The 12596-nt window shown below is 39.7% G+C and overlaps 1 protein-coding gene across 1 annotated transcript; it reads left to right on the forward strand.

The window, feature by feature from the left end:
• Positions 1–1024: 1024 nt before the first annotated feature.
• DAZL (deleted in azoospermia like) lies at positions 1025–12174 on the forward strand. Its single transcript, XM_029961765.1, has 11 exons — positions 1025–1192; positions 2528–2662; positions 2985–3076; positions 4392–4443; positions 5560–5626; positions 5957–6090; positions 7405–7485; positions 8283–8339; positions 9398–9499; positions 10246–10344; positions 10926–12174. Exons 1-11 carry the CDS (start codon positions 1025–1027, stop codon positions 10977–10979), a joined length of 1041 nt encoding a protein of 346 aa, XP_029817625.1. The 3' UTR covers positions 10980–12174.
• Positions 12175–12596: the final 422 nt, after the last annotated feature.

Genomic DNA, 12596 nt, shown 5'->3' on the forward strand with positions numbered 1-12596 from the left:
GTCCCTTTGTCTCCAGGTAATTTAAGCAAGGACAATAAGACCATCCACTACTGCTGCCGCCATCCCTTTGTCTCCAGTTATTTCAAGCAAGGATAACTAGACCATCCACTGCTGCTGCCGCCGTCCTTTCCGTTGCCCTTTTTTGAAGCATGTGCAGCACCACCACCGCCGCCACCCCCTGCAGGGAGCTCCATGAGGGGCGGAGAAAACGAATGTGGGAAAGCCACCCCCGCCCTCTTCCCCGCCCCTTTCCACTTGGGGCTACTTAAGAAGGCGGCCGCAGGGGGGTCTCGGTTTCACTCACAGGTGACACTGAGGACCTGGCTAAACTGTCCCCAGTTTTTCTCAAAAAATATAATTTTTCTTTTGTTTTAAAAGCCTCATTTTTTGGTGTGTGGGCGCAGCCTCGGCTTTGGTGAATTATGGTAGGTGGAGGGAAGAGAAAGGGGCGCCGTCCCGGGACAGAGGGTACTGGGGTGCTGGGAGGTAATGCGAGGCGCATGAACGCGGAGCCACCGGGAAGAAATTTTTTACAGAGAGGGTAATCAGGTGGGGTTATGTTGCCTTATAGCGCTGTGACGGGGAGGAGCCCCTGACGGCTACTAACATTTAAAACACTTTGAAGGTTTTAAAATCTAACGAGATGAGGGGTTAAGGTTATGGAGGGAATGCCGCGAGTGAAAAGCCACGGAGTTGTGCGAGGGAGGCTGGGGGTCGGCCTTACGGTCTGGCGAGGGCTTGGCGACGGACCGCCCTTCACACCCATGACCGGCCATTTTATGGCGGCGGCGCTGCCATATGGATTCAGCTCCTCGCTGCCGCGGTGCTGCTCTCCTGCGCACGGCGCTTCGCCTGTCCCCGGGCGGCGTACGCCGCCGCGCTTAGGGTCGGCGGGAACCCTTGTCGGGGGCTTCTGAACAGCTTCCTCAGATCCTCAGAGAGGATCCTCAGAGGATCTGAGGAGTGCGAAACCTCCTTCCCCGCGCCACGTCGGCGCTGGATATCTGAGGTGCGAGGGCGTAAAATGGCGGCGGCACCACGGGCCCCGCTCGCCCGAGGTTCCTCGTTTTGGCTTCCCTCACCCGCCAGAAACAAACTCCGCCCTCGCCCAGTGCGCTGCGGGCGCCGTGAGGGGAGCGGGAGCAGCTGCCGTCGGAGCGCGCTCCGACAGCTCGCTTCCTATTTGTTCTTAGTGTTTTGGGGTTTTTTTTAATTTGAACACCGAGACTTGGGACTGAAGCGTAGACGCTTCAAACAGTATACGAGTAAAGTGTTCTTTTTTTTTTTTTTTTTAAGCCTCTTTAGTTTCAGCTGTTAGCGTGCAGTGCTGGGCTGAGGGCTCCACTTAGTGCCCATCGGGAAGGCTGCGGTGGGAGCGCTGTCATGGAAACTGCGCAGCGGGACGAGAATCATAGGGTTTAAATGTTAAAAAAAAAAAAAGGGCAGGAAGTGTAATGCTTACTTTAAACAAAGAGCGTGTTGAGGCCGGCGGGAAGCCTGAGAAACTGGGGGCTTGTGCATTTGTGGCCAGAAGAAAAGGTTTTCGCTCCTAGATGAGCGTTAAATTGAGCGATGTTTGCAGCCCATTTGAGCAGCCACCTGGCCCCAACAATAGTCCATTTTCACCTTTTCTTTTGCCAAAAGACTACTGTAATGAGGACGTTAGTCCAATTTCCAGGCATCAACTTAAACTTCATGCTTGCTGGAATAATGAAGAGAGCAAACTGATTAATTTTACCTTGTGATGAGAAAAGGAAAAAGATTTGTTAATTATAGTAAGCTGAAATTTATTTTTGAATTGGCAAAAGTTTTGCATCAGAGTACTGAAGTCTTGAAAATTAGCTTTAAAGGAAGATTGTGTTTCTTGTGCTCATACTGTGAGGCTCTCACCCCTGTGCATTTTTCATGTTTCTTTTCCAAGTTCTAAGAAACACTTGTACTAACAACTATTAAAGCTTATTTTTGATGCTTACCAAATTGCCAGAACGTCTAAGTAGCCTGTTCATTCTTTCTTTCTAAGTAGCCTGTTCATTCTTTCTTTCAGCTATTTAATGTGTAAAAGGGTTAAATAAGTGTATTATCCTTGAAGGTTCTGTTCTGCATCGTTAGCGAGACAGGAATGCTCCTCTTCCACGGCAGCCAAGGGTGTGTATGGCAGGTGTACCAGCAGTATCTGTGCACCAGCCTGCTTCCTTGTGCTGGTTCTGCTTCTTGCTGGGTGGCTACTTCTGCTGAGAGCTGTTTCCTGTTCTAGGCTACCAGAGAATTTGCACAGCAAAGTGAATACTACTTCTGTCGTGGTTTGCTGGGACAGATCTAGAAAGAAAGAAGCCAACAGTTACGTCAGTTTGAGGTTGCAGTTCAAATGCCCTTTAGCTGGGTAGGCAGCCAAAGAAGTGGTCTTCTCACTTTTTGCTTCATTTTTGTGGTTTATGTCTGTGTGATATCTACAGGAAGCTGCAGGCATTCTGATATCTTAAAGTGTAATAGGTTGACTGTAATAAGTATTTTTGTTGATATTTTTCAGTCTGTAAATGTGGAGACCCAGTGTGCAAGTGCCTCAGAGAGTAACACCTATTCATCAACAGTCAGTCAAGGTTATGTTTTACCAGAAGGAAAAATCATGCCAAACACAGTCTTCGTTGGTGGAATTGATTTAAGGGTATTTTTATTTTCATACACTTTTAATATTGTTTAAGATATGTACTTCAGTGGGAAGAAAATGGAAATTTAACTCTGGTTTTGTGAAGGGCTTTTTTGCGTAGTGGTGGTGGAGTTTGTTTGTTTTTTTTTTTCATGTGTGCATTTTACCAGTCTTAAAGTATTGAAAAGCCATGGGAGAATTTTGGAACAGGTGTGCCAAAACAAACCTTTAGTTCTTAAGCTAGTAGGAGATGGGCTTAAAAAGCTGGTACTGTTTACTTTAAGTCAGTTCTAAGCAGTTGAATGTGTTTGAAGAAGTTAAAGACTTCGTTTTCTTTTAGATGAAAGAGGCAGAAATTCGGACTGTCTTTGAACAGTACGGTGCTGTGAAGGAGGTGAAAGTAATCACTGACAGAACTGGTGTTTCGAAAGGGTGAGTACAACATGAGTGGTTGTTTTAAATTGCTGCTTAAGCATAATTCTGTCATAGGTTATATGAGCAGATACTTAGCAACACACTTGACATGCTTAAGCCGTAGTGCTGGCTGTAGTTTTCTGTTTTGGTGAATTAACACTGTTAAACCAGTAAATCTGTATTGCCCTTGACTAAGTCTGTGTAATCTTACAAAGAACAGCCTGATTTTTGTGGCTTCAGTCTATCCGTTCAAGGAAAAGAGGGTTATTGTCCCTTAACCAGTGGAAGCAAAGCTTTAAACTCGTGTCATGCTTATGCAGACAGTTCTTCTGCAGAGCTTTTCTGATGGTGAGAGTAGTTAAAGAGTAGAGAGTAGTAGAGAGAGTTCAGGATGGTTAAGAGAATCAGGATGGTTTATTCAGAGCAATGGGTCTGCTCTCTTCTGACACTTGGTGATAAGTTCTAGAGTAGAACAACCCAAACTCATGTGGGTAAAGAGCGAAACTGAGTATGTGAATGAAGTTCAAACAAGGGAAATTCCCGTTGGGTATATAGAAAAAAATCTGGATTATTGTCGTGAAACCTTTAAATAAGGAAATGTGGGACCTTAGTCTATTGAATTCTGGGGAAGCTATCCCAGTTTTGAGGTTATCTCTCCTTCGAGGAGGAGACTGCACCCTCTGGGGTTTTCTCCAGCCCAATTTTTTCTAAGATTCTATGCACAGATCCAAAGAAGTCACATTTTTTTAGGCATATGTAGTAATGCATGAGCTGGAAATGAGTTTTATTTGCTCATATCCATTGCTAGTCCTTACAGTGAATCCTGATGTGCAGTTAACCAGTGCATGTTTTGAATATTGATAATGAATTGACTGACTTGATTAACTGGACACAGTTTTTAATATAGTAAACTAGGGAGGCAGTGAAACAAAGAGAAAAATCTCTTCAAGGATTGCTTCCCCCACTGGTGTCACTGTTCCTGTAATTCCTGCTTTTGTCCAGACCTCTGTAGTAAATACAAAATTTGATGATAGTTCAGATCTTAATTTTTTTACCTTTCTGAGTTATTAATACCAACAGCAGTACTCATTTTAAGAAGTTGAAATGGAAAAATAATCTTTATTTCTATTTCATATTAGTCTGGAATCTGTCATTCACCTGGCCTAGTAGTAGATGCTGCTAGTTAGCAGTAAATACTTTCTTGGGCTGAATCATAAACTGATGTCCTACTTGATGTGCAGTATAACATACCTGGCATATACGTTGTTAACTGGTCTTGTTCTAACAATCAAATCAAACGCTGATCACTGAATAGCCTGTTTTTCCTTTTTAGATATGGATTTGTGTCTTTCCTGGAGAATGTGGATGTTCAAAAAATAGTAGAAGTAAGCTGTTTTGCTAAATTATTTGAAGTTGATTTATGAAGGCTAGAGACAGATTCAAGGGAAGCCAACTTACGTAGAGTAAGTTAGAACTAGGAAAGTCTAGGGCAGCCGAAAAAGTAAATTTGATAAACTATCTGCCGGTGGTAGTATCTTTATGTATTTACTTAAGTAAGAAACAAAGTCAGCGTTAGCCTTGGTGTGTTTGGATGCTTGCTTTTTGTAGTGGATGATTGTCATAGAATCCTTGTCCTTATGTCAGATACACAGACCTTTTATTATTGGAGATAACATTATCATGGAAGACAGTTTTTTACTTGACATCTCAACAGTTGCAGTATGTTTCTCTTGCAGTATTTTGTGCGTTTTGGTGCTACTTGGAGTGCAAGTATTTTTTAAGCTTCTTGAACTGTGCTGTGGCTGTTCACGTGTTATAAATTTTCCCGTAGTTAACAGAGGAGGTGAGGGGTAGAACTGTTACAGCCCTTCTGCTCTTACAGTTCATTATCAGAGAAATTTTAAATCTCAGTGCTTACAGCCAGATCAGCTACTTGGTTCTGATGGACAGAGCTTTTTGTTTTCCCTCTTGCTCCCCAAACTGAGTACAGTAACTGTGAAATTAAATGTATTGAAATACTTCCCTCTCTGAAGCAGTCATTTCCTTTAGTATAGGTGGACAGTTTCTAACATGTTACGTGAAGCCTGTCAGGAAGTTGGTGGGAACGAAGGGAAGTGGCAATGTAAATAGAGTTTCAAGGGAACCTAGGCTGTGGTCACTCTGTATTAATATTCTCACTGAAGCAAGAATAATTAAAACTTGTATGTATAAAACCACAGGGCTGACAGTCACTAATATGTGGTTGCAAGCTACTAGTAGCACATGTTGCTATTAAGGCAAGTGGTATGAAACAAGTGTGGAGGCAGTGAGTAGGCAAATGAGAGCGCTGAGGGCACTGCAGGAAATTAAAGATAAAAGACATACAGTGTTAAGAAGGAGAGGAGAATTGCACCCGTTTGTGAGTTGATGGTACTGTGGTGTAGAGGCAGAGCCCAGTCTCCTTAAAATCCCACAAACCAGTCACCTCACTGATTCCTTACAGAGAATTAACTGTCTTTCAGACACAAATCAACTTCCACGGCAAAAAGCTGAAACTGGGACCAGCAATTAGGAAGCAACAAAACCTGAGTAAGTATATCTAAATAAAAATGTTCATATAACAAATATGTATTAACAGGTTTTTTTCTTAATTATACATCAATATGCTTGCAGATACTCTTTATCTGATGCAGTATGTATGTTACAATTAAGCCTTGGTTCTGACTTCTGTGACCTCACTTGTATAAATGATGTACAGCTGTGATAATAAAACTTGAGTTGGTAGCACAGTATAATACAGTTAATGTTGAGTTAAATTTAAAAGTCAAAAGTAAAGATTTTTTTCAGCTTAAATTCAGATTCCTAATGAAATACATGTGAAAAGGCCTTAATACTATCTTTTCTTTGCTTCAGAACAAGCTTCTTCCATACATCCCAGACCATTTGTCCTTGGTCCTTCTCCACCACAGTTCCATAGTGTATGGGGTAGTCAGAATACAGAGACGTATTTTCAACCTCCACCTATAATGAGCCCAGTAACACCGTATGTTCAGGTAAGGCTGTTCATGTCACTGATTTTGAATCATTAAATATTTTTGAAGGTGCAGTCAGATCAGATTCCAATCTGATCTGCCTCCTTGTTTTCATATTATCTTCCTGAGTAAGAAGCACACAACTTCAAGCCACTTCAAAAGAATGCCAGCAACCTTGAAAAACTGCTTGTGTTGCGACCTCTTTATAAAGAGGAAAATACCTTCTAAGAATGAGAACTGTTGAAGGTGAAGCTAAGATTGAATTATTTAACAGTTCTTAAGTGATCTTGTTTCTTGTTGATGTACTTAACAAATCAAATCTGTCCAGATTTTAATGTATTGCTGTCCTGCCTCAGAATAAACTACAAGCTTCAAAATGTATTTTTGTAAACAAGTATGGAGCCAGAAGTTGTCTCTGGTACTCTTGTCTCCTCCTGGCCAAGCACATTCTTGGTTTTAAACTGCTGTTGTGTCTTAAGAACAGCAGATGCTGTTTTACTGCATCTGCTGCTGGTAGCCGTGGCCAGTACAGTATTGCCTGCAGGGCATCACTGTATTGATACTTCGGATAAGGTGTAGGTAGAGTGAGTCCTGTACTGTGAACAGACCAGATTAGTCTCTTACTGCATTAGCCTGCGTGTTGTGGCAATGCAACAGGGCAGTATTAATTACCAGCTGATTCTGCTTTCTATATTTTAAGCAAGTGAAGAAGAGCAAACTGCAGTGACTCACAGAAATAAGGCAGGGAGCTTGATAACAGTGTTCTTGCTGATCCTCCTAAGTTTATTGGGAAAGTAGAATAGCGTAGGAAGAAAAATACTCACTTAAATGCTGGAATGCGCCTTTAACTATTTTCTGAAGAAAGGTTCCAGGTTAATGTTGTGTCAGGGTAGTTACAGGGAAGAAATACTGTAAAATGTCTGAACTGGAGTATTTAGCTTTCCTTTGGCTCCTAGAAACTGATCTTCAGGCTGTATCCGTTATTCTATAGTAGTTAGTCTGCTTCAGGTCTGCTACGGAAAGTTTATGGCATAACTTATTCTTCTGAAATGACTTAAAAGATCAGCTACAAGGAGATAATGGGATTTTTAGATGTATAAGACACTTTTAGAATCTCACTGACTAGAGATTATTAGTGCCTGAAGTGCTGAAGCCAAGCCCCATGGGAAATCTGTAAGGGTCTCTTTTTAAGTATGAGCCTAGTCTGAACAGGAACTGACGTAACAGTATAGCCACATACTTCTGAAAACGTGCTTCTAGCTAATACCTCTACAAATAAAAGTACTTTTATCTTGCTTCAGACTTGCAGTTTTAAAAACAAAGCTTTATTTGCAGCCATATCCATACAGTTCATCACCAACTGTACTGCTAAAGCAGCAAGTTCCCATAGGATATCAACCGGCTTATAACTATCAGGTATGTAAAGCTTTAGTAGCAGCAGAAAGGCTATTTGATACCTGACAAAACAGTAATGAAATGTTAACCGAAGTCTGATCTTACTGTGAATTCTGTTTTCCTTCAGCTCTTCCTTTGCAGATATTAAAACCTAGTGATATTTTTATTCTAATAAGATGGAAACTGTTGAATACCTTAGTATATGCTTTTTTTTTTTTAATAGAATATAGTTTTTGTTTCCTTAAATATACAGTGATAAAACAATTTCCAAATTAGGAAAAAAGTACATGGATTAGTAGTACTTTTTCTTGTGGGAAGGAGCTTTGTGTTAGTACAGGTGTAGCAAGGGTAGCTGGTGTTAAGTTATTTAAGAGTCTTAGCAGACTGTACAAATGTGGGGTGTATATAGGGGGGATGCACTCCGGCACTCTAAAAACATCAGAGAAGGCACTTACTGATAGTGGGTTTTGAACTCAGAAGTGAGACGTGTGGGTAAGTCCTGTCACTAAAATTAAACTAGAAGTTTAGTAACTGGAAGCAGCTAGAGGTTTGAGATTGTTTTCAGTGTGGCTTCTGTGATTTCCCTTATTTTTCCCTAATGTTTAGAAATCCTTTTTTTTTTTTTTTAATTTGGAATGAGAAGAGGAAGGAGACAGTTGAATAACATAAGCAGTTTTGTTGGACGTAAAGGTATAGACTGTTGTTTAGTGAAAAATCCAAACATGAAATGGTATAAATGGTGGCTCTTGCAGAGCAGTTACTTGTCTGTGTTGGAAATTAATGGATTAAAGCTGGTTCTTGTCCAATATTTGTTTAAGGGTCAACCACAGTGGGTTGCTGGGGAGCAAAGAAGTTATGTTATGCCTCCTGGTCTGGTGAGTCTACAAAGTTAAACTTCTGAAACTGTCTTCTCAATTAGCACGTGGTTTTTACTGTTTGATACTTAAAAAAATCAAAGTATTTGTTGTCTGGATCTGTATGTAATCAGATCTATAAAAATCTTGCTGACAAGAGCATGTAATTGTTTAAGATTTCTACTGAAGTGGTGCCTTTTTGAGTTACCAGACAGAACAGACCTACTGTTTTATGGCATTACTCTATACATTCTGGTCACAGAACTCTGGAATTTTAACATGAATGGAATTGGTCTTTTCAGGAAAAGTCAAAGGAAAAATAAGTGATGACCTGATGGACAATGTTTTTTCAAATTTAAAAAGTTTCAGTGTTCTTTGCAAATACTGATTTATTTTTGGCTCCTTTCAACAGCTTTTAAAAATAGTTTCCCAGGCTGCTACAAACTGTAGATGGTGCTGCTGGCTTCTAGGAAATTACTTGCGCTCTATGCCTTTATACAAGTGACATCTATGGAGAGAGGAAAAATACTGTGTATTTCTTTAGCAGTGTTGGAACTTAAAGTTGTTTCTTGGGGCATTTTTATGTTCTTTAGGTATAATCTTGTGGTTATTGAGTGCCGTTTCAAATACATAATTTTATTCTGAATGATACTCTCTTTTTCTGAAAGTTTTCAGAAGTCGCTGAAATACTGATTACCCTGTTGGCTTGAAGTAATTTTTATTCAATAACATCTATGAGTATGATACAGCCACAGTATGTCACTTAACAATTAAATGGTAGCAGGTCAAAGAGTCTTTAGAGTAGGACTGCGTAGGGCTTTCATTATTAGATGTTTTAAGCTTGATTATATGAGCGACAGCTCTTCTTGAACTGTCTCTGTTAAGCAACTGAAAGTACCATTAGTAACTGCCTTAATAAAACCGATCAGGATACAGCATTTTCCCCACTCAGGACACTTCTGGCAAAAGTTTGAAGATATAGTTGGCACGGCTTTACAGGTAGATAGATGAGGATCAGTGAGAATATAACTGTGCATGCAGTGTTACTGAAGTATTGCAATACTTATAAAACTATACAGGTTTATGCATCGGTAAACCATCACTCTGAGGATCCGGGATTTATACAGACGGAATGTGCTGTTCCTGAGCCCATGCACTTGCCTGCTAACAGCCCACAAAAGGTAAGGTCTTTTGTCTCAAAACTTGGATGTTCATTACCATAAATCCTATTCCCGGGAATTTGCACATTAAGATTACGTGGCTTGGGTCAAGGGCCTCTGACAGGTATCCTAGGAATTTAGGTTATAGCTGCCACTTTTAGCCAGTTGCTCAGTCCTGTATATCTGATTGATGTGTACAACTTCAGAAGTCTTATGTTTCCTTTAAACTGTTAGTACTTGTCTGCAATGCTGAGGGCTGTATAAAATGTGTGATCTACTTGATTAAGTATACTAATGTTTTTAAGTGACAGAACTTTACCTGTCACCTTTACTTTAATCTGTAATAATTTTAGGGAAAATTACAGGTACTAAAAAAGCATATTAGATAGCACTACCTGCTGTTTTAGATTTATTTTAAGCTTCAAGCATCTGTTGGTAGTGGTTACTCCCTTTTTCACTGTTTTGTGGAAGCTGACCCCAGTATAGCCAATAGTTGACTCTGAATTCAGTTTTCTAAAACAGACTTTGTTTTTCAGCTGCCAGCCAGCCTATTCCACTGAGGGGAGATAATGTAACACTAAGGGGGGATAATGAGTTACCAGTATTAAAAGTTAGGGAGGAGGAAAAAATGACAAATACTTCAGGGAACATAAGGCATTTGAGAACAATCCTGAATGCCAAGTGAACCCTATGACACACCAGCATTGCTAGGTAGTAGTGCCCTAACTAAGAAAGTCAGTATTGATGCACCTGTAACTGTATTTCAGAAGTCTGTGGACAGGGGCATGCAAACAGTAGTGTCCTGTCTGTCTAATCCTGAGAACCAGCTGAGGAATGACTCTCTGTCACAAGACGATAACATGAAGGTATGTAGCGAAAGCAAAAAGAAATCTTAAAATACAGCTGCCCTTCGGTTTGTTCACCTACAGGATACAATAAAGATGAAGGGATTAATATCTGGAATGCCATTTGAATTTTTTTCCTTCCTTGTACATGTTTGGCTCTCAATTACTTAATGCTGGAAAGAAGTGCTGAAATTGGATTCAGTGGCTTTAATCGAGATGGCATGAATTGCTGAACATTGCTAATGGACAATTAAGAGCATAAGTCTGGGTAGTCATTTCTCAGTGACAAATGGCTGAAAGCAGTGGGTTACTATGTAGTTTGGACAGAGGATGTTGCGTTACAAGCCTTGATAGTCTTGTTAGTTACCTGCCTACTGTAGATAGTGGCTAGTTGTGCTTTGTCTCTGCTTTAAGCAGTAAATTGTAGTTCAGGTTGGTAGCTGGTCTTCTGAAACGGGAATACAGAGGCTGTATTTATCAGTTTTGTAGAGGGGGAATAAACTAGAGTATCTCAATATAGTTTTCATGAAACTTCAGTTACCTTATTCTGATTATCTGATTTTTTTTTTTTCCCCCCTGTCCTGTCTTCTATCTGATCCCAGGAGAGCAAAGTGTATCACTTCCGAAAAGGAAGGACAGGATTCAAAAGTGTTTGATGAATGAAGACTTCGGAGTATCTAAATTAATTAAGTCTATGTTACTGCAGTTCAGCAATACATTCAGCATAATATTTCTCATAGTTGCTTCAAGTTCAGTTTGTGTTCATGTTCGACCTGTTTTGATACAGTTCCTGCTTGGGTAATTTGAAGTTTAAAGTTGTAAGAGTTGACAAACTTCAGTTACATTGTTTGCACGCTTCCCCAGTTTGTTTGCTGCATGTGGATTTTCTTCTGAGTTTTAACGTACACTTTGCATATTACACAGGTTTGCTTTAACCACAATTTGACTCACCCTGACCAGTTAATTTTTGCAGTTTAAAAATGGAAATAGTTATTTACCCAAGAGATTGTATTTTAAAACTGAGTTCTTAAATCAGGGCAAAAGAAGATGTAACTGAGCTGAAGCCCTTCTTAAGTCCTAGTTGCCTTTAGACAACATAATCAATGTGATTATGTTCATTACTGACACTTCATGTACCTGCAGTCTTGAGCATCACTAGTGGTTTTGGGTAAGTAATGAAGAGAATCCTGACATTTCTGTATGTAACTTAAAATGCAAGAATGTAATTATCTGTATTGGCTACTCAGTAGAGTGTGATTTTTTTAATTAAAAAATCCTAAAAATATCTGTATGTTAAAATTCTGAGAAAATACTGCATTTAAAATATGCTTTTGTTGTGTGATGCAAACTGTTAATCAAAGACTAGCTGTAAGACTATTTTAATAATCATGTATATTTTAGTTGTATATTTTGAAACAATGAAATAAATTTTTATTTTGCCTTGGCTACCTAAATTTCTAGTGACAAATCTAACTAATAATTTGGTAAAGCTATTAAAACCTTAACACCCTGTACAAGAATTCCAGTTACTACAAATGTCCAAGGACTGCTTCTCAGGAGTGTTCTGGATAAATTTAATTAAGGGGGGGTGGGGGACAGTGTCAGTTTACTGGTAAAGATAATTGTTTCTTTGCAAATGCAGATGTCATTTTGACTTGATGTTCTAGTTGATTTGGTTGCCCTGGGCTGTATTTAAAGCTTTATGCTGGAGCTATAAGAAAACACAGAAATGCGTATGTGTAGCTCTCATTGAAGAATCTCAACACCAAAAGAAGACATAAACCTCAAGATACCTACACAGAGTGCACATTTTCTGTTTATTTGACCAAGTTTTACTCCCAGGACCATCTGGTGAGTGAGTTGATGGTTCAGTGTGTGTGAAACAGTGGTGCCAGATACGAACTATTCTTTCAGGAATGCTGAGAAGGTTTGTCACAGGGAAATGCATAGCCAAGGCCTTACAAGTGCCATTTATTTTCTCTTCCATTACGTCATGTTGTGCTGGTTTTGTTAGCCACAGCCTTAGGGAATTGAGTTGGTTTTTTTTTTTTTTAAATTCCTGTCTTGGAATTGTATCTTTTGGAGCATATGCCAGTAAAACTAACAAGCTATAACTGAGAACATGCATTTATAATGTTTTTTTGAAGTACCCTGTAAACATAGCACAAAAACAGTAGGTAAGTCTCTTTTGTGTTGCATTCTGAAAGTTGAAACATCTATTTAATGTGTGTGTGGCTGAAGGCATTTCTAAAATGGGTGCATGGTTGAAGCTT

This window comes from Manacus vitellinus, unplaced genomic scaffold, assembly GCF_001715985.3.
Source record: "Manacus vitellinus isolate BGI_N305 unplaced genomic scaffold, ASM171598v3 scaffold_3_pilon, whole genome shotgun sequence".
NCBI classification, from domain to species: Eukaryota; Metazoa; Chordata; class Aves; order Passeriformes; family Pipridae; genus Manacus; species Manacus vitellinus.